The sequence below is a fragment of the Haliaeetus albicilla genome, chromosome 4, assembly GCF_947461875.1.
Source record: "Haliaeetus albicilla chromosome 4, bHalAlb1.1, whole genome shotgun sequence".
In the NCBI taxonomy this organism is placed as follows: Eukaryota; Metazoa; Chordata; class Aves; order Accipitriformes; family Accipitridae; genus Haliaeetus; species Haliaeetus albicilla.
The window spans coordinates 7,928,241-7,955,021 of record NC_091486.1 but is presented as its reverse complement, the minus strand read 5'-3'; the positions used below and the strand labels follow the sequence as shown (position 1 = coordinate 7,955,021).

The window sequence follows — 26,781 nt, the reverse complement described above, 5'->3', positions numbered from 1 at the left end:
CACTATACTGAATATTCATGCAGCTGCCAGGTTATCCCTTTCATTGCAGAGTATTAGGAGAGCCATATAGCTCCACACATTCAGACTATACAATCTGAGCATATTTAGTTTTGTTTCAGCATAACTGGGCTGACTACATTTCTTCAGTGGAACTAAGTCTGCATTTGAGGCAGGGATCTAATGTTTTTTCCTAAGCAGATTTCATACCAAGAAGCAATTTCTTCTTTCCTTAGTTGATAGTTAATTATAAGGAGAGTCACAGCATAATACTTAAAAGAAATGCTTTGCTTTTTTTTAGTGATTGTTAAATAGGAGAAAACATGCTCTGTACTTTTCAAGGATTCTGCTTTTAAAAATCATACAAACATCCATCACATTCAACAAGTCTTGTGGACTATATATATGAATGTAGATTTACAGTGTGTCTTAACAAATAGCTACATTAAATCTGATAAGCAGTATAGGTTATAATCATGATTAAGCAAGAACATGATTAATCACACTATTACAGATCTCTCTAGTTTAAAATACTGCTATTCGAGACCTCTTTCTTGAGCCTTGTTTCAGGAAAAAGTCATCTGCTGGACCATGGTCGTGTAGTCAACAGGTAATCATATTTTGTTTATGGAGGAGGCAGGGCTCACTTCCCTTAAAGAGGGGCATCTATTCTCTCCATACTTTTTCAACCTCTTACCCTCTACCTGAGAACTGGTTTATGTTTGTTTAACAGTTTGGCTGTTTACTTAAGGAAGTTTTGACAAGATAGCTAAACTGGTCTGACAACTTGCTGCTCCCAAAAGACAGGGTCCCACTTCTTTGCTCCCCCCACAGCTCCCAAATGCATGATTCCACCCTCACTCTTGCAATTGCTCCAGTTATTGACTTCTTAGTGAGCCAATTCAGTTCGCCATGCTGGCTGAAATCTTTTCACTTTATTTTGTTGGTTCATTTTCTGTGGCTGGTGGGCTTCACAAATACAGGGAGTCAAATTAAAAGCTCATTACTGCTGAAGGAAAAAGTGCAAAAAGGTCTGTGTTACAACTTTTCTTTCTTTGCTGAGCGATGTGCCTGACTGCTTATTTTTTTATCTTGGATGTAGTCAGCCCTCTTTCTGAGCTAACTTCATTAAAATGGTATAAAATAAATAAGAAAAAAATAGATACTGTCTATCTATTTAGTCAATTAAGTCTGGTCAAAAGAAAGTGTGACTGATTCAATAGATAATGCACAGCAGGAAACAGGTCCACAGGGCTAAGAATTGGAGAGTATTGAAGATATCAAATGAAAGGATTAGCAGAGGAAGGGAGGAAGGGAGGGAGGGAGGCTGAAGACCTTCCTAGTAGAGGAAGTTAAATTGCTTCAAAATCCTGTGAAACTCAAATCTTCAAGAGCTGAACTGGCTTGCCAAGGAGTCACATGAGCAGCAGAGATTGAGGGGTATGCATAGTTAAAGAGTAAAGGAGAGAAGGAAGAGGACTGTGAGGTGTGAGACTATCCTTTTTGGTCCTGCTGATTAGTAGATCAGCTCAGTTGCCTTGTGTCAGTGCATTATTAGTGCCCAGTTCCATGCAGGATAGCACTGTTAAAGAATCGCCACAATGGGGTTGGGGAGAAAGAGGGCAAGAAAAGGGGGGTGGGGAGCATGACCTGGAAGGCCATGGAAAGGAAGGTAGTAAATACTAAGGGGTAGGGGAGGACAGGAACTCATTAAATCTACTTCACTGTCAAGTTAAATCTGACATGAAACCATACCCTTGTACAATAATCCCTTCTTCCCTTTTATTTGTGTTAGAGACTCTAGCTTTTCTTACCAATGCATTCCTGAACGAAGTTCCAACAGTGCACTTAACACTTGTATAAGAGATGTAATTCCTCCCCCAAAGAGCAGGAATAATAGATTTCAGGCTTCCAATGAACCTAATATTAACAAGACATATCTTTTGCTCTCACATTAAAACATGTCTATAAAAACCAAGAATTATTCTCTTACTTTCCATAGATTTTAGAGGAGGGGTTGTTCTGTGGAAACTGAGGTCCCAGTTTCATCCTCTACTATCAAGCATACCAACATTTCTCTCTTTGGTGAACTCATGTAGACAGACTTCACAGAATGAGTGTTTTTAAAGATATTTTAAATATTGGACATTTTCCCCAAGGAAAAGAAAGGAAATATTAGCCTAAGAGGGGGCAATATTGAAAAGGATTAACCATAAGAAAGGTGACAAGTGGGATGTCCAATAAAGGTTTTGAGTAGTTGTGAAAGGAGAGTTAAGGAAAGATGTTCTATTTGAACTTTTCAAGTTTATTTTGTATTATGTCTGTGGAGGAGTGTCATGGTCACCTTTGGCAAGGCGATACATTAGGATTATTATTACCAGTTATAATTATTGCTGTCCGGTCTTACTGTAGCCTTCCAGAGTGCATCAGTAGTGAGAGCAAATTTATGGTCAGCCCGTGTTCTCGTAGCTGTGGTGGCATCAGTGATGACACTGACAAGCAGGTAAGGGGCCCCCTCAGCCTTTCTTATCCAGACCTCTCTTTGGGAGATCTGCCTGACTAAGGAGTGCTGAATAGGGAAGAACCAAGAAAGTAAACAAATATGTGCTGTGATTGCACTTTAAGAAACTTGAGAATGAAACCAACCTTTGAGTTTAAACTTTTCATACAATATAGAAGTAATTTATCTTTTGACTAAAGAAAAGCAGATGTTGGAAGGGAAATGCACATGAGAAGACATAGAAACTGTTGTGAAGGCTATATTTTTTATTTGGACAGTCTCTCTTTACATTTTCTTACTTGTCCAGGATATTGGGTGTAGTCTTAACAGAAAAGAGCCATTAAAAATTCTATAAAGGTATATTTTTAAAGGAAAAGTCAAGTAGAATAGAAGCTGTGAAAAGAGGATAGTAGAAACAAAAGGCAGCATCAACAGTGAAAAAATCCAAACCAAAACAGAAGCCAAAGAACTCTTCACAATGTAACCCTTCAAAAAATCCCTCATAATTTCTACTTAGTTTGACATGTTTATGTGGTGAGAATCTGTTCCTGGTGTGAATTCCAAAAGATAAGGATATTTTAAATGTTGACCTATTTCTTTCAAACACTGTACCACTAAAGACAAATTACTGTCAGACTGTTGATAGCTGGGTATGCAAAGCTTGCATGCCTTCAGTAAGAGAAAACCATTTTGCTGAAAATTTATTTCCGTTATGTTCAGCAGAACAATTCCACCTGCTCCATACTGAAAGACTTAATTTCTTGTATATCTCTGACTGCAGCTGAAATCAGAGGAATTTGTAATCTTCATTTGTAACTAATTTGGGCTATAAGATTATACACTTCAGGAAGCACAATTCTTTAGGTACCCTGCTGTCTCTGAATTCAGTGGGAGTTTGTCACTGAAGCTGCCTGTCCTTTTAAGAAAGTAGTAATTTTAATCAATACCTGCTACACCTGTAATGAATCCTGATTCCTCTGAAGTCAGTAGTAGCTGTGCTGGAGCCTGGATCACTTGTACCAACAACTGAAAGTGGTGCTTATAATCTACATCATTATATATATGTAGATATGTTTATGTTAAATATATATATATAAATAAACACAGAGTATGCTTATAATCCACTGCTACTAAAATATGTTTTCAAAACCAATAAGCATAGCATTGTTTTATTGTATGTCCTGTTAGAACTAGAATGGTGGGAAGATAGTAACAGAGTTGATGTTAAATGATCTTTAGACTTCCTCCTGTTAAAGATTAAAGATTTTCAGAGAAAATTAAAAGAGTGACAGCAAATTTGTTGCTTAAAGAGAAAAGATTTTAAGAAATCCGTGCCTTCTTTATAAGAAATAATCCCAGTGCTCATGTAATTTCAATTGACATGTGATTTATTGCTGTGAAAAAGAGTCTGTATAGCTCTTTCAAAACATAAAGTGAGGGAGTGGCATCCTTTGAGCAAAAACTCTGGTGCCCTATCTGCCTAAGTGTTTCCTAAGTTTCAGCACTATGAGAATATGAGAATACTCCATTGTTAGGGGATTTTGGAGGCATGCCTGGATCAAGGAAGTACTTCCTCGTCATGCTGTTTCCTTTCCCAAACAATATAAAAAATGGCCTTTTCAACCAAACATCTAGAGGTGGTCACTTTGTACATTGTCCAACTAGAGCTCAACCATCATAAGATAAACCATTCACTTGTATGAATGGCACCATGTTATTACTGCTACTTCCTTTTTATTTTCATGGTGATTTTGTTTTGATTTATGTATATGCATAGAAGTTGAACCCCCTGTGTAATGACTGTGTCATAAGTCTAGCCAAGAAAAACCAACAAACTCCACCTTACTCACTGCCCTGTATAGCCTGCATACATTAGCTCTGACGCCCTCACTACCACCACTCATCTTTTCACATGCTCCTCTAAGGTGGAGTCTGTACAACCTGATTAGACAGAGTAAAAATATACCATACAAATAATGGATTATAGTATAATTTTATCCCACTGCTTTGAGTATTCTAACTTTACTTCCAAACAGCATTTCAGAGGAAGCAAAAGTAAGTTCATGTACATGTTCTGTCTTGGTTTAGTCTTGCATGATCCAAAGGATTTCTAACTAACCTTAAGCACTCAGAATGTGTGCATTATAGTATCAGGTGAATATCCATGTTTTAGTCCAGTGTTGCTGTTAGCACATTGTAACAACCATGGCAAAATACTTAGTGCCTGAATTCCGGGAAAGAGTCTTTGTAAATACATTATAATGTATTTAATGTCTTTGTAAATACATTATAAATCTTTTAAATTACCACGTAACATTTTAAACTGGTTTGTAACCAATACTCACCCATATTCACATTTGTTTTCTGTTCTGTATCTTGAGTTGCATGTTTAAAATTACTTGGGCACAGCTATAATTTTACATCAAAAAAATGCTGAGACTATGCATTGTGTATGTATTGAAGAATGTCATTATGATTACTCTGTATACTAGAGAGGAATAATTTGGAAAGACTTGGAAATCTCTTCAAAAACTTTGGAAAGTTCTTGATGTATGTTGACTTCTCCAATGTAGAAATTAAAAAATTAGGTCTATTCACCTTTGTCACTGAATTTACACTTTGAGAAATGCATTTACTGGGACTACTTTTGATTCACAAAGACATAAAAAAGTCACAGCCTCAACAAAAATCAGCTTAAAGGTGATTTTGTTTTAAAATGGAATAAATTCATAATTTTTACCAATATAATATATTTGGAGTAGCTCAGTGGCTTTGAGAGAAATTTGCCTGATTTGCTCTGACTTACTCAGAGGTAAAAGGACAGAACTGGATTCATAATTTCTTACTATGTTTCCTCATGACCATTCAATTTGCAACTATTTGCTCTGTAAACGGAAAAAAATATATGTTATATTCATATTTGTAGATATAGAAAGAAATTTAAAAATAACTACATGTAGCTTTTGACTAATTATCCTTGCTGGAGCAAAACCCCAATGATCTTGCAACTCAACTCCTTTTCAAGACATTCCTTCCGTCCATAGTTTCACTAATTCTACTGAAAACAATGGCAGTTTTATAAAATTAATGTAGGTCTCATCCCTCTGGGGCATGGCTTATGTTTTAATTTTGCTAATTTATTTTCTACACAAATGCTTTCTGTTGTTTGTTTAGTGTCCTTTTAGTGGTCTTTGGCAGTAACATGGACTGCTGAGTTTATTCTGTCTTGCACCCTCTTTCCTGCTGTCTGCTTGAGGTAACAGTTGGCTGACTGAAGTATAATGGGAATAATTTAAGTCAATGCTAGAAGGCTCTAAACACTTCCTCAACAAATAAGCAGCAGTGTGTTGATAGCCAATAAGTATTTTATAAGTGCAATTAAATCACAGTGATTGATTGTGCTGGGGTGAAAATCAGAATCATTTAGAACAACAAATTCTTCACAGGGAAACCCTCACTAAATTAAGAAAACACACAAGTGAACAACAAAAATAAACCATTTAAGAAGTTCTCCTATACCATGTTTTCCTCATTTCTCAGCTCTGTTAATGAGGAACAACTTGGTGAAAGTAAGACTTTTTGTTTCTTGAGAATGCATCTTTTCTGTTGTTAATTTGTTATGTTGAGTGAAGATATACATTAGAGTTAACTGATCTGGAGGTTTAGTTGCTAAAGGGGGGACCTGCTTCCTCTTCCTTTATCTCAGTTTTTTCTCCCTGTGCCTGGCTCCAGCTGACAGGGTCTTGCACTTTTGTAGTGCTTGTTGGATTCCTCATTGAGCTCATTCAATTCACTAAATTGCTGGAAAATTATTTTTTTTTCTGCCAGGTTAGTTTTGTGCTGGTTCAGCAAACTGAATCAGCTCAACATAGAATCAGATGACTACTACCGTCATTGCAAGGGAAAAAGTGTGCAGGATGCAGCCCAAGGTTGCAGCCTCCTGACTGGAGAGGAGGGAAGTTGAAAACAGAAAGCTCTTGCATTTATGAAAATATCTAAAATAAAACATGCAATTTAATGTATAGTTTACCATAGTGGTACATGCTCCACAAAATCACTAGGGTGCTGTGCTTGTGAAAACACATTCTTTCTGGGTAATCTCATTGCAATACCCAGGTTGCTTATTTCAGTTGTGTGACTAGTAGGTATTGTTTGTTTATTTATTTATTTATTTACGTCCAAACTCTTAATTATTTATAGATCAGTAACAGTTGTGTTTGTTTTTTTTTCATGTAGGAACACACAAATATTCTCAAGGGCTCTGTCCTCTTGGGTAGTCATCACTTTTGAATGCACTCTACTAACATGAAGCTGTGACTAACTTAGACAAATAGGATTTCAACAAGAATTATTAGAAATTCTATAGTCTGTCTGATTCCTACTCAAAAAATATTTTTAAGAACTGGTACACATTCTGGATTTTTAAAAAGAATGTTAAGATTATCTATTCTATTCTGAAAATCTGGATGTTGACAGGATAGGGAAAGCTCCACAGAGAAAAAACACTTACCTTCCACAGAGGAGATATACCAATAAATTAATTTCTAGTCCAAATGCAATGTCAAATAGCAAAATGGCTTTGATTCAACTACTTTTGATCACTGTTGACATGTGAAACTAAATTTAGAAGAACAGCCAAAGGCAGAAGAAATGTAGGATTGACTTTATATGCATGGCATAAAAGTTAGTCACATGCAGTAATCTTAGTTTGACTCCTAAGAGGCTGTAAACTTTAGCAATTGCTTAAGTAGATTGGTTTTCATTTGTAGATATTTTGCCCTCAAAAAGTTCTTTGTTTAAAGTGATAGTTTAAGTATTCTAAAGGTAATGTTAACTGAAGTAAATGTGTTCTGGTGGAAAAAACAAATGACTTGGAACTCACAGGTGTCAACTGAATAATCAATATGTACGGAAACTCATTTTCCTGCTTTTCATAGAAGAGCCATGCAATTTTCAAAGAAATTATTGTGCATTGAGAATTGTAAATAAAAGCACTGAGAAAAACATTTAACCAGAAATAAAAATACCACTCAAAATGACTTTTTGTCATATACTTTTATTTACCTTAAACAGAAAATTTTGCAAACCATCAATTACTGAGAATGGGGAAAAAAACCCTAGCATATAACAGAGGAGGCTTTGGTTGTAAGTGCCATTTCTACAGCAGAGTTAAGCTATTGTAAACCAAACATCTTGTAGTAAGGTAAAGATCTCCAGCCAAATTTTTAAGAATTTAACAGCAACACTGAAAACATTTACATATAAACAACAGAGAAATATTTTCTAAACTTTTAACAGTCACTTTGCTACAATCCAGAAGTGTTTAGTTCACATATCTATACATACAGACAAGCACTAAAACTTTTGTGAACTAACCACTTGTCCACAGGACCTGCCTAGACAGTTTGTCATCAATATGAAAGCTTTTTTATATAAATAAGTCAATTAAACTTCACAGAGACTAAAAGAAACAATATAAAATTCCAACTGTAAATAAATCTGTACATTATGGTCAGTCTTGTTTTTCTGAAATCTTGCGCAACTTTAAAGTGTCTATTTATAAAATGATGGCAAGGAGCAGCGTTAGCTGGAATGGAAACTTGAAGACTCGGACTCTGTAGAAACAGAAGAATGTCCCCCACGTTTGCTTTTTGAAAGAATCTTGAGGCTTGATCCTCTGCTAACTGATGTCAAGGCATTCTGTGCTGATGTTTTGAATTTGGCACCCAGGAAGGCATACAGAATTGGATTCAGGCAACAGTGGAAGAATGCCAGGGCTTCAGTAACGGAGATCCATTTATGCACTATCGTCTCCAAGCTGCAACGATGTCTGATGACTCCTAGCAAGATGAATGTGTCGATGCTGATGCCGATATAATATGGCAGCCAGCAGGCAAAGAAGGCAAGGATGAGGATAACCGTTGTCTTCAAGGCTTTGCGCTTCTGGTGGCCTTTTGAATGTGACAGCTTAGATATTATAATACAGTAGCAAGTCAGGATTATTAGACCAGGCAAGACAAGTCCTACCAAGATATGCTGAAACCTGAAAGAAATCAGCCAGTTTTCATGAGGGTACATGCGATCGCATAGATACTTGCCTTCTACTTCACTAGTACTGGCAAAAATTATATCGGGCACTGTCAAAAGCACAGCTGGTAGCCATACGCCTACATACACCACCTTCTCAGCCAACAGCTTTCGTGGTCGCTGGCTGTTGGTAGCATGGACTATTGCCAGGTAACGGTCTAAACTTATAAAGGCCAAAATCAAGACACTGCTATAGAGGTTGACCGTGTAAATGACATGAACTGCCTTACACAGAACGTTCCCAAAGTACCAGCTTATGGCCGCATCCACAGACCAGAATGGCAAGGTGATGACAAAAAGGAGGTCAGCCACAGAAAGATGCAGCCTGTATTTATCAGTCATGCTCCTTTGTTTCTTCTGGTAGCCCATAACAACAATAACCAATCCATTGCCGATTATTCCTGTTAGGAAGATGATGGAGTAGATTGTTGGCAAGAAGATCCGGTTGAAATCGGCATTCTCATGCTGAAAGCATGGCTCTCTGTAGTCTTCATATTCACCTGAACCAATCTCATCCGTGCCATTATCAGAAAATTCAATGATTAACCCGGAGGAGAGCTAAAAAAAAAAAAGAAAATTAGATGTTAGCGCCTCTGCAAAAGCTTACTCTGTATGACAGTAGGTTAAGAGTTGCCTGAACAGTCTCCATCATCATGAATAGGCAAACTTTTTGAAAACCAGACAGAAAAATACAGGTTTTAAATATATATAAAATGTACAGCAAATAAGAACAAGTTAAAAAAACTTCCTTTGTCTGTCTCTGAGGACTAAGATCTTGTAACTAAGGACAGGGGATGAAAGGGAAAAGAAAGGTCATGGCTACTCCCAGAAATATCATTGGTTCTGGACACTTCAGTGCTCTAATCAGATACATACTACAAATGGATGAGTCCAGAAGTACTGGATTCAAGAGGTTAGTCTGTATAGAATATTACCCATGACATTTAATTCTTACAAGAGAGAGCTATAAAAAAAAAATTACTTAAGAGAGAAATGCTGCTGCTCAGAAGTCCCTTCTCATTAAGGGGATGGGGTCAAGGAGAAATGGAGAAGGTACCCTTGGCTGATGTAATAAAGGATAAATAATAGCCAGAATTCCCTGCTGAGAAGCAATTGACAGCTCCACACACAGAGGCAAGGAAAAAAAAAGTCCCAAAGCCCATAAAGAAAAGAAAGAGAGAGTTGACCTGAAGCAGGGGAACTCAAACCCCATGGAGGGTCATCACGACCAGCCACGTTCCCCTCCCTTTGTTCCCCACCCTTTGCGGTTGCGGGGCAGGGGGTGAAGCTGGCTGGTGCTGGGCTGCAGCCAGACTGCTGAACTAAACTAAGCACAGCAGTGGAAAAAGGAAGCGAAATTCTGGTGAGGGCATGAAAGCACATCAGGAAACCACCAACGGTTTTGGCCACCACGCTGAAAAGCGATGCAGGCGGGCGAGTGCCACCTGGCTATGTACAATTCCTCAGGTTTTCAGATTTTAGTTTTCGTGCCCCGTACACGCCGTGAACCCCCGACCTCCGCGCGGGCTGCGCCCCGGGGGTCCCGCGGCACTTCGCACACGGATGCACCAGCTCCGCGCGGGCATTAACGCCGGCTCAAAGCAGGAACTTGCCGGAGATCTCCCTTTTGGTGCCAACCACTCTCAAAACCCCGCGGCTGCAGAAGAGCGGCCTCCCCAAGACCGGGACGCCGCCGCGTTTCGGCCCCCGGCGGGGGCCGGGGGTCGGCTGGGCGGCGGCTCCCGCGCTCCGGCACACCGGCAGCCCGAGGTTAGGGCGGGCGCGGGGCAGAGGGATGCCATTCCCTGGAGCCGCCTCACTCCAAACTTGTTCCCCCCCCGCATCGTTGCCGCGGCTCCAACCGCTCTGCCGGCGTTTTTCATCCCACAAAGGCGCCACATGTCACTTCAGCGGACGGGCGAGCAGCAAAGCCCGAGGATAGAAGCGGGAGTCCGGCAGCGGCTCGCAGCTGCAGCAAGGTCCGCAAGCAGCGGCAAGAGGTCAGGGCCGAGCCCTGCCCGCTGGCGCCCCGCAGACCCTCGCGGTTAGGCGGGCTGGGAAGGAGGAGGCGGCGCGGCGCCCGGCTCCGCGCCCCCCCGCCCCGGCCTTGCCCCCCGGCCCCGCTCCCCGCGCGGCTCGGGGCGATGCCCGCCCGCCGGCGCCCCGCGGTCTCGGCCGAGGACACCTTTGTTTGCAAACAGCGGGCACATGGGCGAGCGCGGCGGGGAGCGAGGGCTGTCGCCCCGCGGCCGCGGAGCAGCGGCGTCGAGCAGCCGGCGGCGGCCGGCTCAGCTCCCGGCACTTACATCCAGGCTGTCGAGGGTGTTGTCCATGCTCTGAGCCATCTAACGGTTCTGGGCTCTGGAGTTTGGTGGTGGTTGTTGTTGTTGCCGCCGCGCCTCTCCGAGCGCCGTCACCCCGCCGCTGCTCCAAACACACGCCCCGGTTCTTCTGGCGGGACGCGGCTCTTATAAGTTCCCCTGCTGCCCCCCCCCGCCCCCGGGGGCAGCCCGCGTCTGGCTCCTCCCCGGCGGGTGTCACCGCGGCCCCGGGCTCCGGGCGGGCGCCTCGGGTCGCTCTTTGTCCGCAGCGCCGGGGCATGGGAACTGCACTTGCCCCGAGTGCCCGCGGGGGCGTTGCTCCGCGCGGGGGCTTTTGCCACCCGCTGATGGATGTGTTCGTACAAGCGGGGTTTTGAATTTCCCCTCGGGAAAAGTCTTTGAAGTGTGTTGTCGGGCCCCGCCGTTGCCGTGGGTACCCCGGGCGAGCTCCGGGCGAAGTCACGGGTCCAGGAATCGTGACGGAGGGGGAAGAGGCGAGGTCCTGCATAGCCTTCAAAAACATAGTCAACGCGGTCCTCGGGGCCGTCTCTCATCCCTGCTGAGGAGGGAGCGTACTGGGAGAGGCAAGAAGTACGGGGATGGTCCCTCCTGAGGGATGAGAGGCTCTGCAGGCCTCTCAGGGGCTGCAAGGTGAGCGGGCTGCAGGCTGCCCGCTCAACTCCCCTGGCGTCTGTGGTTTTGGGTGAGAAGTCTGACGAGGAGCTGCAGGTGCTTCGTCAGCACGTCTGAGATAGGATGATGGTTCGTTGTGCCAAAAAGCGTTGGAACATTGCGAGAAATGTGTTAAGGAAACAATAGAAATCAGGAAGAAGATAAAACATTGTCAAAACAATGGTGCTGCCAACTTCATTTAAAACTGTGGATTTGTGTGCTCAGTGTCTTGTCATCTAAAAATAGCAAACAGTGAGCTCTTTATTTGCCTACTAATATCAGGAATGCTGCTTGTCTTTCTGCTTCTCTCACAGTTGGTAAATTAGTTTTTTAAAAGTGAAGGGTGAGTATATTTAGTAATGATCTGTTTCCAGTAGTTGGATAATCTAAAACCAAACAAACACACAAACAAAACAAAACAAAGAGAGATAAAACCCTGGAATTGTAGATGTAGGATAAAAATAGCAATCATAAAATAGGTTTGCAAGGGAAAACCAACCCAAATATAAAGAAAAATAAAACAGAATCATGGATTTCCCTTACAGTTGTCGCTGGGGTCTCAGTACTGTTGATATTCATACAGGTAAACTAATTTGCAGAAAAGATTTTGATTAGAATAATATGTCATCATCATTCCCCCCCCCCCCCCCCCAAGTTTCACAGCTCACACCATAGTGAGTAACTATATTGGGAATAATTAATTCTGTTATATAGTTTTACTCTTTACAGTTGGAATTTGGAGCGGAAAGAAGAAAAAGGGAGAAGGGCATTCTTTATGTAATAACAATATGCCCAAATTATCCTGGTAGCTTCAAGGGATGAACAAAATGAAAATTTAACAAAAGTTTTATTCTTAAATGTCCCTATTACCAGTTTACATACACTGAGTTAGCCACTAGTTTTAAATGCAAAGATTATTTCCAGGTATTTGACAAGAGTCACTCTCTTACTCTTCCCCTAAAAGCTCTAGAACTCCTTCTCATGCACTACAGTGAGTATGAGTTTGGTTTTGATTAATAACACATTATCTTCCTTTTTTTGTTAAAATCATGGTATGTAAGGTATGACCTATAATGTGATTAGGTACTTTAACTACATTGTAATTTGATAATAATTTATAATTTGTTAGCAAGTCTGGAATATCACATACAAGTTGCATTAAAAGCAAACTTTAACTGATTATAAGTCAGGAATTAGCAGTTCCAGAAAACTCAATATCTACTTTGAGTTTATATCCAGAAAAATTTGAAAGGCACACCATGCTAGAATTCTATAGAAATAAAAAATCTTCTGCAGAGTCCCCATTTTTAGATACTAATCCTAGCCTTATGTTACTGTACTTCTACTCTGCTGAACTTCTTTAAAAACAAGTGTGACAAAATTATAGTTATTGCTATTTGTTCCTTATTTTCCATAGAACCTGTGATGTGTTCACTACTTTCTAGACATACAAATAGGAAAATACATGCCACAAGTAATCTGCAGCCCAGCATTAGATGACCAGGCAGATAAAGGGGCAGATGAGGGATTTTTGTATATGGATGAGTAGGGTCACGTCTATATAATTATCTTTCACTTTTTCACTTATGGAGGATGCCCAGCTCACGGCACCAGCAATTGCTGTGCAGTTTTCAGCAAGCGTATGCTGCTTGAAAGGCTCTCCAGCCTACTGAACTTGCAAACATGTGAACCGGATTTTCAGAAATTTGCATGTTGAATAGGTGCTAAAAACCTAATTGGGATATGGAGCTGCATATAGGGGAGATGAACTTTTAGGAAAAGTTGGATCCTACCTTGCCAGAAATTCATATGGGTGACAGATGTATTTTTATGGAGAACATATTCTCATGTCAGAGGGGTATAGAAGATTAAACACTGCTCCTTCTCTATGTATGCAGTGCAGAACATTAAAATACACTTGTAGTGCAGGTGGCTTATGGCAATGGTTGCAGATGAGCAAGAAAATACATATATGTACATGAACTCTAGAACTATTTGACAAGTTCGAGAGTTGGTTGGTTATTTATCGGGGTGGATAGCATGGAGTGCATTGACACGTGGGGTACCCATGCAAAGAACTGCAACTGTAGTTACAGCCCAAGTAGGCAAGTGCTATCATACCTCCATTTTACTGTGCAGATAGATCCGTAACAGTAAAGCGCGTTATGTGAAAATTGATTTAATTAATTAATGGGATGTGTTCAATTATTTGTGTTCATAGATAACATAAGAAATTCAGAACTGAGGAATGATCTAGTTCCATAGATTAGCCCTGAAGCATGGTAGTGTTAAGCGGTAGGAAATTTGGGGCTTGATACCCTATCTGATGAGATGTCACTGAAACGTGTTTGGATGAAGGTCCTCTAAAACTATCATTCACACTGCTCTTTTGTTATCTATGATCTCTTTTGTTTCTCCTATCAGAAAATCCATGTGAAAACTTCCTTTGCTGCAGGGAGGACCATCGAGGGTAAGTTAATAATTTCCAAAGTGATAAAAGAAGGGAGCTGTTTCTGCAGAGCATGTAATTCAGAGTTAGCTACAAATCTTCTTAAGACGGAGCTAGCAAATAGCAATTTCCAAGCTTATGTTTTGCATTACATGTTTTTCTGGTTACAGAATTACTGTGAAAATCAGACCCTTCCTAACCCATGTAATACATATTTTTATTACTGAGAACATGCCCTCTGAGATTCAAAATCCTGCGTGTTCTTACACTGCTATGCTAACAAAACAATTGCTCAGGTTGTGAATCATTAACCTATTTTTTTGTCTTCTAAAAAGAGACATAAGTGCTGGTCCTGCTAGAGCAAAATAGTTTCTAATAACCCTTTCTCATGGGAAAAACATCCTTTTGATTCAGTATCCACAGAAGTAGAACAATAACTTGCATTTTATTTAACTATGTTAAATGACTTGCTTAATCAGAAGGCTTCACAGGTGTCTTTAACAAAGTAAACTTCTAGCTAATAAAAATTTGATGACACCATTGTGCCTGACACCTAACACAAAGGAAATGCGATCCGTGGTTTATGTAACATATGAATACCACCATAGTGTATTAATTACAATGGTGTATTAATAAACTATTCCTTCTTTTTTAGTATTAATGGAGCTATCCTTTCACGACACATAGATAGATGATTGTGTCTTAAAAATACATAACAAGCAATATGGCTAAAATTACTGTACTATGTAGTAGGGAGTGAATGATTTTCAAATATTCACTGATTTTCTCTGTACGTGTCAGTTCCTGTATTGGAAGGCTTCTAAAAGTGCAGGGAGTGTCTTCTGAAAAATGTAACAGAAAATGTGCTCAGGATTTGCAAGACATTAGCATTGAGTAGTGGATTTTTTCTATTCTAAAAAATACTCTAGGGAGCTGATGTTGTGGGCTTGCTTGCCACTAGATGAAAACAGGTTTCCTTATAAAACTCAAATGTTTATTACCATACACTGGATTGACTTCAGGACAAATGGGTCTTCAAGTGGCCTGAAGTTGTATACATAGAGAGGAAAAGGATATACTCTGCTTTTCCATCTGATCTTTCTGTTGAAGTGGGAAAGGTATCAATCTTACGCCTGTTAGAATGGTTACAAGTGGTTTGCTGGAGTTGGGTTTCACTTAATGGCTTTCTTTGCCCTTGGTTCTCAAAGCTCCTTGTCTCCATTTCTTTCTGCCTGTGTTGCAGTGGAACAAGCCTACCAACTGTTACCCTGATCATGGAAGGAGACTGTCTGCCTACCTTATGGGCAGGGTGCCACCTAAATTTACTGATTTCAAAGCAGAAAGACAAGATAAAATCTGCAAAGGAGCAGGACGTATCTTGCAATTGGTAGCATGTTACATTACCACAGGAATAAGTGCCTGTATGAATGGAATGTTACTTGACTATCAGAACAAAATTAAAGGAAAAGCCTTACATCAGTATAAGGCAACAAAAAATATTATCAATACTGGCATAAAAGACAGATTTCTTTATAGCTTCTTGCTTTTAACAAGGAGAATTTATTTTGTTTCCTTTAAGTATTGCCACAAGGCCAAGATGTCTAAAGTCAGCACAGAAAAGTCATCAGGAAAAAAAAGCGCTGTCCTCTAAAAGGAATCATAGTCACTCTTGTGTTTTAATCCCACCTCCATCTGTGGCCTGCAGCAAATCACTTAACCCTTCTGACTGTGTTCACCCAACTGTAAAATGGGGATAACAATACCTACTTACCTACCTCAGAGGAGAGTTGTAGGGATTAATTGGTTGATGTTTGCAAGGCACTTTGAAGACAGAAAGTGCTTATTTTAGAGCCTGTTGAAATTATTGGTGACACTGATCAGCTAAAATTCAAAGGGGACCAAACTCATTAAGGTTCTGATCTTCTTCCTCCATTTGGCTATGTTTATGGGTTAGCAAATCTCACTGCATGCGGACGGTTTATTGTTTGTTTGGAAGCAGAGTAGACTAAAAAGATGCTTTGAACAACTTTGTTAATCCTTTTAACAAACATGTCTTCATTTGCATATCACTGAAGCTGAAGGTTTTATCTTTGATGATTATACAGCAGAACACTTCTGGAGACATCCTGAAGTGTTTTTTTTCCAGAACTGCGGTCAGGTCAGAATTATGAAAGCAAACTAAAATCTACCTAAGTATATCATAAGTAATTTCTTTACTATAACCAAGCAGGATTTGGACTTCCATAGCATTCAGATAGATTTCTGTTTAGCTATGAGATGTGTTTATGCTGTAAAATTCCATTAGAAACTTGCTAGCAGTTCAGTTTGGATTACTAAGGACAGGATATGCTTCTGTGGACCTGTGCTAAGAGCATGCTATATTCCTGTCTTAAGAGCATATGGATAAAATTAGAAAACCTATTTCAGATATTCATGTATATGTGTATGCAGTTTCACAATTTCATGATTTCGTAGCATATAGCTTTAGAGATACAGTTATATCTCGGACTGTGCGTTGCTTCTCCTAACAGTATAAACACGACATAGCTACTTGGAGACTAATAGACTGAACAGGGCTCTAGGCAACTTGGTCTAGCTTTGAATTCAGAGGTTCCTTCCAACCTGAATTATTCTATGACTCAAAATAGGTCCATCAGACCATGTCCTCATACTTCTGCTCCTAGCAGTGCCCAGTTAGCATACATTAAGCCTGTTTGCTCCACACAATGGAAAAGCATTCTGATGTTGTGTTTCCGCCTTGGCAGTTTTTGATCAATCTTTTGTTGAAATTGTGTCTGTGGAACTGTATGCTTGGGATGTAGCAAAGTATGCTAGCATGTGCCATGCTTTCTTCATCATTTTCACACATTTCTTCTAATTCCTTTCTGTGGATGTGGTAGTAGGTATTGATTTTTCACATGTTGTGAGCTTCTGAGCTTGCTGAAATAATTTCTTTAGCTCATTTGCCCACTTGTTTCGTGTCTAAAAAGTGGCACTGAAAGCAGAGTAGGAGCCACAACTCTTCCTGTTTAGCTCAGTTTAGCAGTCTGAAGCTCACAAATGTTTTAGTTTTATTGCAACAGCTTTGAAGTAAAGTCTGTACATCTGGGTGCTGAACCTCAGCTTGGATACTTGTTTTTGAATCTGCATGCCAGGGATTGCGCCTGTCTCTGCTTCCTCTCAAAATTAGTGGCTGAATCTGTTCAGCAAGTAGGGAAGTCACCTGAATTCAGTGATGTGCATTCCCATCATATCTTTCTTTCAAATCTCTCCTCCCACTATTTCCCTGAAAATTCACTTTAGACTTCCAAATATTTTTTTGCTGCTGGAAGCCAGGTTTGCCCTACACCATTGAGGTATGGCCTTTTTTCTATCAGGTGCAGGAGTAAGACTGGGTTTACATTTCTGAGTCAGTGCTTCCTACTTAGGTAATTGATAGCATTTACTCAGTAACTGTCCATCAGTTTGATGTCTGTTGAAACATGACCCAGCATTTCTAAACCAGCCAAAAAATCTCCATTAAATCTTGCCAAATTTTCAGTGCTACAGTCAAGCCCTCTATATACAGTACTTGCTTAAATACTGTGAGTAAATATACATATACAGCCTGCTATATCCATTGATTTATAGTCAAATATAAGGTTGTAGATAGAAAGCTGTAGGAATATTTATGGCAGGTACGTTCCTTTCTCTGTTCATTAATTGCCAGTGAAATGAGCGTGATATTACACACTTATTATTTTGAGCTGATTGGTTATGAATGGTGATCTTTGCTCTTGCTGTTTTGAAAATTTGGTAGGTAGGATTTGGGGCCTAATCTTTGTAAATAATCATTGAGGTCACAGAGTATGATTTCTTCTCAGTCATTAGGTGACCAGCCTCTATGAAAGTGGCAGAACTGCTTGAATAAATGATTGGGATGTTGAACCTCTGTTTCTGATTTATTGGGGAAGTAAATCCAATTTTCAGGGTATCTCACTGCATAAAGAGTGCTCCAGCCACATGATATAAAGAGCCAATCTGTTACAACTGAACTTGCTAAACTTTCATATTGCTGGTTCAAATTCATTTTTAGAAAGTGGAACAGGCAACTTTGGGCAAAGTTTATGCTGAACCAGGCATCATCCACATAATTTCCATAATGGCTGGAACAAAGACTTTACAAATGTCATGGTATGCACTCTGGCTGATTTGACAGAAATGTGATAGTGTGCTAATGCCTGATCCAGATCAGATCTGTACAGCTGAGTCATTCAGCAACAATCTGTTATGAGGAACTGTGGAGCCCTCACCGCTACAAGAGAAGTAGAGGTAGAATCCTTAAGGAGCATAAAGGATAGAAGATAAGCATCCTACAAAATAAAGGGCATTAAAAATCTCTTCCTGCCTTTTCCTTTTTCACAAGAAGGAGAACTGCATTTGGCTTGTACATGGACCTTAATGTGAAATAGCTGTGTTTCTCCCTGCCAGGGAGAGAGGAACTTACCATCCAAACTCAGTTGAGCTCTCTTTTTTCACTGTCTTACCAGTTTATTGCACACATAGGAGAAACACCTAGAAAATTAGTTGTCTTGAGTACTTGTTCATGTGTGCATGTTTATTTGTGCTTCAGTATACCTAGTTATGCATTAGCATACATTTAAAAAAATATCTTCCCCAAACATACATATAAACAGAGAACAGGTGAGTAAGTGTCAGTGAAGAAGTAAGAAAAAATACCATTCAAGCAAACTGTCATCTGTGTTTAGCTATATCATTACCCTCCGAGGTATAGCTGAAGAGAAGTACGGGGAGTGTAGAAGCTTCAATACTCAGCAGCAGTGGTTCTGATTTAGTTTAATTTACACTTCAAACTTTTTCCATTAAAAATTGTAGCCTACAATCCTGTTCCTTCATTCATGAGTTCAGTGCAACTGAACATGGGAAGAAATACTTTAGTCTTGAAATAGTCACTTTATAAATTAACTTGTTATTCTAGGGATTTGCCATTATTTTAAGTAGATGGTTCTATATTTCTGAGGTTATTTTTCAGTACTGAGTGAATATTGTGAAAAACATACAAGAGAGGAATTCTAAAAATATTTCTAGGTTACAGTCTGTGTTCAGGACAGGCTGTACTAAGTGCTATTTTATCTTTTTTTTTAACTTATAAAAACAGGAAGAAGCCTTGCTGCTTCTAAGGACCCTGATAAATGTTTCTACCTGTCTTTTTCTAGAAAGATCTCTTCAGGTGCCAAGCAAGGGTCACTGTAACCATGGATACTTATACTCCATTTTCCCCTTGGGTTTCTGTGAAAAACTTGGTATGATGCCCAGTTTAAACCACATTTTGTGTTAGGTAATCATAGGCTCAGTCTGTTCTTGGGTATTGTGGTTTTAAGTTTTCAACGGTTGTTCTGTGGTTTGAAAGCTGTGTTTTTTATTCCCTCTTCTTTTCTAAGCAAAGAAGATGTTAAAGCAAAGTCTCTTGATAACAGTTATTCCACCAAAATAAAGTCTTTTGGGAAGGATTGATTGTCGTGTGGTTTAAAACTGAAACCAAACTAAGAAACCACTTTACTCTAGCATCATGTTCAATGCAAAATATAAAACATCTTACTGAATTTGGAAAGAGACTATTCAATTCCTGGAACTTGTCAAAATGCACTTAGGAATGAGAAAAGACTTGATCTGTTTTTAACATGTATCTTACAAGTCAGTCTTAGAAAGATTTCTAAATGTATTTTAGTGAAAAGTAGAATACCTATTTTCCACGAAGGAGCTTGTCAATCCTCCTCTGCTGCTTTGATATAGATCTACAAAGGATCTAAGTCTAGTTGAAGGAGCAGTGTAATTCAGCAGAGGGGAGAAACTAATTATAGATTTTTCTCACCTTTCAAAAACACTTGAAGTGTTGAGTAAGTGGACAAGGGCAAAGATACCTAATATGAATGAGCATGAACAAGTATATAGAAATGGAAACTGCCCTACTGGATGTGGAAGCCAAGCTCAAGAAGTGCCATGTGATCAGAGCAGAAGAACCATATCAGCTCCATCAAATTCTGAAAGAACTATGTTAAATAAAAAGTCTTGAAACAGTTTTTAATAAATCTGTCAAAACCAGGACAAAGTCATGTGACTATTGAATGGCAAATACACAACCTACGTTTAAAAAGAATAACATGGGCTACTATAGCTTTAGTTGTCTTATTAGCATGCAAAGCTTTAGAACAACCTCTGGTGGGAAGAATATTTAAAAGTGTGAAAGTAAATGGAAAACAGAGCAAAAAAGGAAGTGAAATTTATAAAGTTATATTGTAGTAGGCCTACTTAATAGCTTTCATTGATAATTAATTTTCTAGGCAAAGGAAATAGAGTAGATTCCACTTGTCTGGACTTTAGTAAAGCATTTCATATGATGCTATTTGTGTGTTGACGAGCTTAGTTTGTTAAGATAGACTCTGTGGGAATTAATACAATATATCTAATATGAATGCGGAAGTTTATAAAGGGGAATAACGATGACACTGGAAGGGAAATAGTAGGCTGCAGGAAGGCAATCGGTAGAGCTCTTCAAGGTTCATTGTTGGATCCAGTTACACTTACTATTTTGCATTAGCTTTGGGACAAAAAGTAGTAAGCTACTGAAATTCACTACTAGTGGAAAATGAGGTGTCACTGTTGAAACTAGGATATCCTCACACATGACAGAAGGGAGAAAAACATAAATATATTAGCTAGTTGCAGGATGAATCTGAACTTCTCATATACAGCTGAGAAAGAGATGTCCTTGCTTATTGAATGTATCAAGTAGGGTATACTGAAGGGAGAAATAAGTACTATTGCTGGCATACAGAGCACTGGAAAGGTGTCTTCTCAAATATTTTTTACAATTCCTAACAAGAAAGATGAATTCAAATGGAATAGGTGCAGAGAATTGGGGTGAAGTATGGAATGGAGAGCTGCTCCTGTGAGAAGAGACTGAAAGAGCTTCTTTTCCTTAGTTCACAAAATGAATGTTGAAAGGGACAATGAAGCAGGACAGTAGACATCTGAAAAAGAAAAGAAATATTTGGACCAGTATTAGCACACAAATGACTGGCTGTGATATCATGGTGAATACACATTGTAAAAACAAGAAAAAGTTTTTAACTGTCAGAGGAACAAGCTTTAGGAACAGTTTCCCAATAAAAGAGAATTTTAAGCAATTGACTGCTTTGACAGACTTATTGGGGCTTGTTCACCCTAGTTCAGTCCCATTATGCTAGGTTCTGATCTGAAATTCTGTTCCTTTGATAGCTGCAATGTCTGTGAAAGTTAAAATATCACATACCTCATGATCACAGAATCTAAGCATTGGTGTAACTTTTATACTATGCATTTATGTTAAATTCAAAAGAGTTTATGTCCCTTTCTTTTAGGGTAGCAAGATCAATTTTATGTGAGATAGAAATAGCTGCTGAGAAAGTACCCTTCTGGTGCCTAAAGACAAAGTAGTATTGAGTAGTTCATAAAATCCTGATTTTGCTCTAAGAGAGAAGAAATTTTCAGCCACAGATGTCAGATTTTAGTGTCCAAGCCATGAATCTATGCCAGACCTGATGAGCAAGTCTCTGTTGACCAATACAGCAGTGGTACTGCTTGTATCAAGTGCAAGTATTTGTACCTACGGATCTTAGAGTAGCATATAAAATCAGTCATGTTCTGTACTGCTGTTTATCACAAAAACACAATCAAAATCATTAATTCAGTAGTTCCGGACTGACTGTTGTCGTGGTTTAACCCCAGCCAGCAACTAAACACCATGCAGCTGCTCACTCACTCCCCCTCCTAAGCTGGACAGGGGAGAGAAAATATAATCAAAGGCTCATGGGTCGAGATAAGGACAGGGAGAGATCACTCAACCAATTACCGTCATGGGCAAAACAGACTCGACTTGGGTAAAATGAACTTAATTTATTGGCAATCAAACCAGAGTAGGGTAACAAGAAATAAAACCAAATCTTAAAACACCTTCCCCCCACCCCTCCCTTCTTCCTGGGCACAGCTTCACTCACGAATTCTCTACCAACCCCCCAGCTGTGCAGGGGGATGGGGAATGGGGATTGCGGTCAGTTCATCACACTTTGTCTCTGCCACTCCTTCCTCCTCAGGGGCAGGACTCCTCACACTCATCCCCTGCTCCAGCATGGGGCCCCTCCCATGGGAGACAGTCCTCCATGAACTTCTCCAACCTCCTTCCCACTGGCTGCAGTTCTTCATGAACTGCTCCAGCGTGTGTCCCTCCCGCGGGCTGCAGTCCTTCAGGCACAGACTGCTCCAGTGTGGGTCTCCCGCGGGGTCACAAGTCCTGCCAGCAAACCTGCTCCAGCCTGGGCTCCTCTCTCCACGAGGCCACAGGTCCTGCCAGGAGCCTGCTCCAGCGTGGGCTTCCCATGGGGTCACAGCCTCCTTCAGGAACCCACCTGCTCCGGCGTGGGGTCCTCCCTGGGCTGCAGGTGGAGATCTGCTCCACCGTGGACCTCCCTGGGCTGCAGGGGGACAGCCTGCCTCACCATGGTCTTCCCCATGGGCTGCAGGGGAATCTCTGCTCTGGGGCCTGGAGCACCTCCTCCCCCTCCTTCTTCACTGACCTGGGGGTCTGCAGGGCTGGTTCTTTTACGTGTTCTCACTCCTCTCTCCAGCTGCAGCTTCTGTGCTGCAGCAACTTTTTCCCCTTCTTAAATCTGTTCTTCCAGAGGCACTACCACCATTGCTGATGGACTCGGCCTTGGCCAGTGGCAGGTCCCTCTTGGAGCCGGCTGGCATTGGCTCTGTCGGACATGGGGGAAGCTTCTGGCACCTTCTGACAGGAGCCACCCCTGTAGCCCCCCCAGCTACCAAAACCTTGTCACGCAGACCCAATATGCTGTGTAAGAACCACTATTGTAGAGAAGATTCAACAACAGCCAGTCATAATCAAAGTGTTAGTCTTTGAAAAATAGTCAAACACAAACAATACAAATCTTACGAACAAAGAGACAGAAGAGGCTTTTCATCATCTGTCTGCCTTATTGCCAGTAGAAGGTGGTTTCCTACAAGAAAGGTAGCAATCAAAGGCAAGAAGAGGCAAGTAAAAGCAAAATGTAAACATATAGAGCCAGAATCTAGGGGTTAGGAGGAGGTCAGTTTTTACCTGACATGGTAAAAGCAAAGTTTAACTGTGTTCTTAGACTTTGATTTTTAAATTAGTACCCCACTGAGGGAAAGGCTGCAGTCTAAACAGCAAATACTTTGGGTACATTATGTTAGATATTCGGGAATACAATCACAATCACAAACACATTGGAAAGTTGGTTTTGTTAATTATTGGAATGGTAGCTTGGAGGCTACCAGAATATGTTTTTTAATATTAAATGCTCTGTAGAATTTGAATGTGCATTTGTGTCTGTTCTTACAAATTGGATATACACAATGAAATAGAAGTAATGTAATAAAGATCAGGTTGTCTCTACTTCTAGGCAGTGTCTAGTTGATTGTAAAGCAAAACTTGTGTAACTTCTTACACTCCAGTCAGGGACAGATGGACAAGAAATGGTAGTGAGTGTTTGACTGGCCTCATGCCCATTCTTTGTACTAAAGTCCCTGAAAAGACTCTTAGTTCTTGGTAACAAAACACTGATAAGTCTGCCTGTGATTCTTTGTAATATTCATTACATGGAAACCACTTTCCATGCAGGTAAATTCTTTCTCAGAGAGAAAGCTTGTGAGCAGAGCCCACAGAATAAAGCTAAAAAAGCAGTTAACTTCGTGGTAAAGGATAAAAGGGAAACATGTAAAAATGAGATTGTATATACAATGCTTGTACATGTAATAATGAAATAAAGTCCTGTGTACAATCATCGCAGAATAGCTTGTCCAACAGATTATATCATACATGAAATAACAGAAGGATCAATATCAGTTCAATTATTTACTTGCAAGTGCTAGTAACAGAAATGTAATCTCCCTAGGAGCCAGCCTAACTTATGCATCTGGCTTTTCAAAAAAGTAATGATGTGGTGAATTATGAAAGGAGGCGATCCAACACCTGGATCCTGGTGGTGTTGTCAAGGTGGAGAAATCACCTTGAAGTTAACAGCTTTTTATTTGTGGAATGAGGGCTGCTTTGGGAAAAGTTAGGTTAAACAGTGAAGAGAGTGAGGAGTGGCAAAGAAGGAAAGATGAACAATAAGTTCAGAAGCAGCAAACAAATAGGAACAGAGACAGTAGGGTCATTGAGGGACAAGAGCATGAAAAGATGGTGACAGATGAAGTTGATTGTCCCTCTTTTTTATTTTCACTTGTCATGAAACCATAGAAAAGCAACCTTATCCTGGTGGGTAGGAAGAGGTGAAGCTTTCTCAGTCAAGGAGCAGGCCTGTTTGAATTGCTGCAGGCTGAGCAGAATGACAAATGAAAATGCAGAGGAAAATGGAGGCCTTAGGGGAAATTTGTCCTAGCTCAGTAAGGACAGGGATAGTACCAGTTTCACAGAGACCTATTTATCATCCAAGGAAAAAACGCAAGAGAGAGTAGAGAAAATAATGGACTTAAATTTTATTTCTGTGAGAAATATTTTAAATACAAATAGACAGACACAAAGTTCTTTAATAATACTTGCTGGTGCATTTGTACTGGCATCTACTCTAAAAAGAAAGGAATGCAATGCTTGTCAAAGTGTAAAACTGGAGGCTTTCAAGACAGAAAAACCTGTTTTATTCCTAGTACAAGTAGAGCACAATAAGTAAAAGTCATGGATCGCATTGTAATTTCCATCTCTTGCTGTTAAATAGCATATCTCTTTATCTGTTTGTCCACCGTGTTATTATTAAAACATTTTAAATGTATTTGTATCTCAATCAAAGAGCAATTTTCTTTCTACTACTATTAAACAGGAAAACTTTGTGGATTATTCCTCTGGTTCCTTGCATGCATACACAAGGACACATACACAAATACATACATACACACTTTCTCTGCCTTTTGAACTGTGAAATGTGGAGGGGACAACTCTCTTTTTAACTGTAACAGTGGCCAACCTGTAGCATATTCCCCACTGAACCACATGACAAAGATCCTCCGAGGACCAAAATAATCACCACAACACCTCACCAAAATAGCGTTTTATCTGTTCCGATTACAGGAATTCCATAGATGGAGGGCTTTATTTCTTGTGGAGTAGTGCTATAATAACCCTGAGGGTCCCACCAGTCTCATTCCTAACCATGAGGACCTACCTACGGAATAAAAAGAGTTTATTTAGTTCTTTCCCTGCAGTAGACAACAGGGTGTCATTTAGGTCGAAGTGTAAGATGGGGCCACTTGTCCATTAGGAAGTGGAATGAAACCGCTAATTCATTTTATGTAGACTACAAAACAGCTGCCAGACAGTAATAATTTTCAGTCAGTGCTGACCTGGGGTAGATTTAACAAGTGACCTAGAAATGAAAAGCTCGGTAGGCAACTGCAAATCCCCTGAGTTATTTGAAAAGGCATGCTTCTAAAAGATTTAGAAATGTATAATTTAGTAAGGGACAGACAGTATGTTTTAATTAATATGCTTTTATTTTTCTAGGTCGGATTTTCTTTTCCAGGTTACTTGATGCTGTCATTTATATCAGTAAAGAACAGATGTAAAATACTACTTCGTAAGAATAGTTATTTATTGTATCAACTTTGCATTAAATTAGATTAACTCATGAACAGGAAAGTGATATGGAATCAAACTCTTGGAGTGCATATTTGCATTTATGAAAATGAGTGAAAATGCTAAGAGTAAATGCAGTGCATTTTGAAATCAGCAAAATATTTCTTTGATTGTCCCTGTCAGGGGAGGTACCCAGGACTGGATAATGAGACTGTTTCAGGACAAGGGCATGGGCAAAAAAGACTGACATTGTTAGGTTTTGAACAAACATGAATAACAGGGGGGTAAATTATAAAATAATGAATGGCCTAGAGAAAACAGAGGAGGAGCTTATTGTCTTCTAATTTTACAAGACTAAAATAAGGGGACAGTCAATGAACTTAAAATAGTGGTGACCTATTGCTCCTTTGGCTGAGGAAGTCACACAGCTGGTGTGCCTGAGTACTAGTAGCAGAGGGAGGTCACTGGCCAGACGTGTTGTGTGTGCTGCTACAATTTTCAGATCACTGAAGCTAAAAATGTACAGGGATTCCAGAAGGAAGATGCTTACGTGAATATTGTATATATCCAGAGCTGTCACAATCAGTAATATGTGCTTCCATAGTAATAAGTCTCAGGCAGAAAAAGGATAGATGGCTTTTCACATTTTTTTTCTGGTAGGGTTAATTTTCTGATGTTTTAGTTCCCTAAATTGGCTCATTGTGGAATTGGAGCCCATACAAGGGAAGTGGTGGGATTATATTGCTAGGATCAAGACTGACATCAGTGGGACAAGCCATTAGATCTTCTTACCGGTAATGTGAAAATGCATTTTTAGAGATCCATGGAAAATATAATGGCTGGCATGGGGGGAAAAGCAAAACATTTGTCAGCTGGGCTGGGGGGGGAGTTGTTTTTTTTTACTGCTGGCCACTGTCAAATGAAGGATACTGCGTAATATGTGCTAGGGTCTAATGCATTGTGGAAATTCCCATATTTCTACTGACATAAACCACAACATTTTGATTTAGCTAGAGAGGAACTACACTACAATCCTTGCTACAAAGAACGTGTCAGTTGGGACTCCAGGGTTTTATTAATGGCTCTACCTTTCATATACTGGATGACT

At 40.0% G+C, this 26,781-nt stretch overlaps 1 protein-coding gene and 1 long non-coding RNA gene across 2 annotated transcripts in view; one reads left to right on the top strand and one right to left on the bottom strand.

Moving 5' to 3' along the window:
• Positions 1 to 26,781, top strand: part of LOC138685040 (uncharacterized) — a 205,935-nt gene that overhangs the window by 29,194 nt on the left and 149,960 nt on the right. The window contains exon 2 of the long non-coding RNA XR_011324277.1: positions 14,002 to 14,047. This is a non-coding gene — a long non-coding RNA (uncharacterized lncRNA). The remainder of the gene's footprint in view (positions 1 to 14,001; positions 14,048 to 26,781) is intronic.
• CXCR4 (C-X-C motif chemokine receptor 4) lies at positions 7,536 to 11,029 on the bottom strand. Its single transcript, XM_069780786.1, has 2 exons — positions 10,891 to 11,029; positions 7,536 to 9,142 (listed from the first exon to the last, which is right to left on the bottom strand). Exons 1-2 carry the CDS (start codon positions 10,927 to 10,929, stop codon positions 8,081 to 8,083), a joined length of 1,101 nt encoding a protein of 366 aa, XP_069636887.1. The 5' UTR covers positions 10,930 to 11,029; the 3' UTR covers positions 7,536 to 8,080.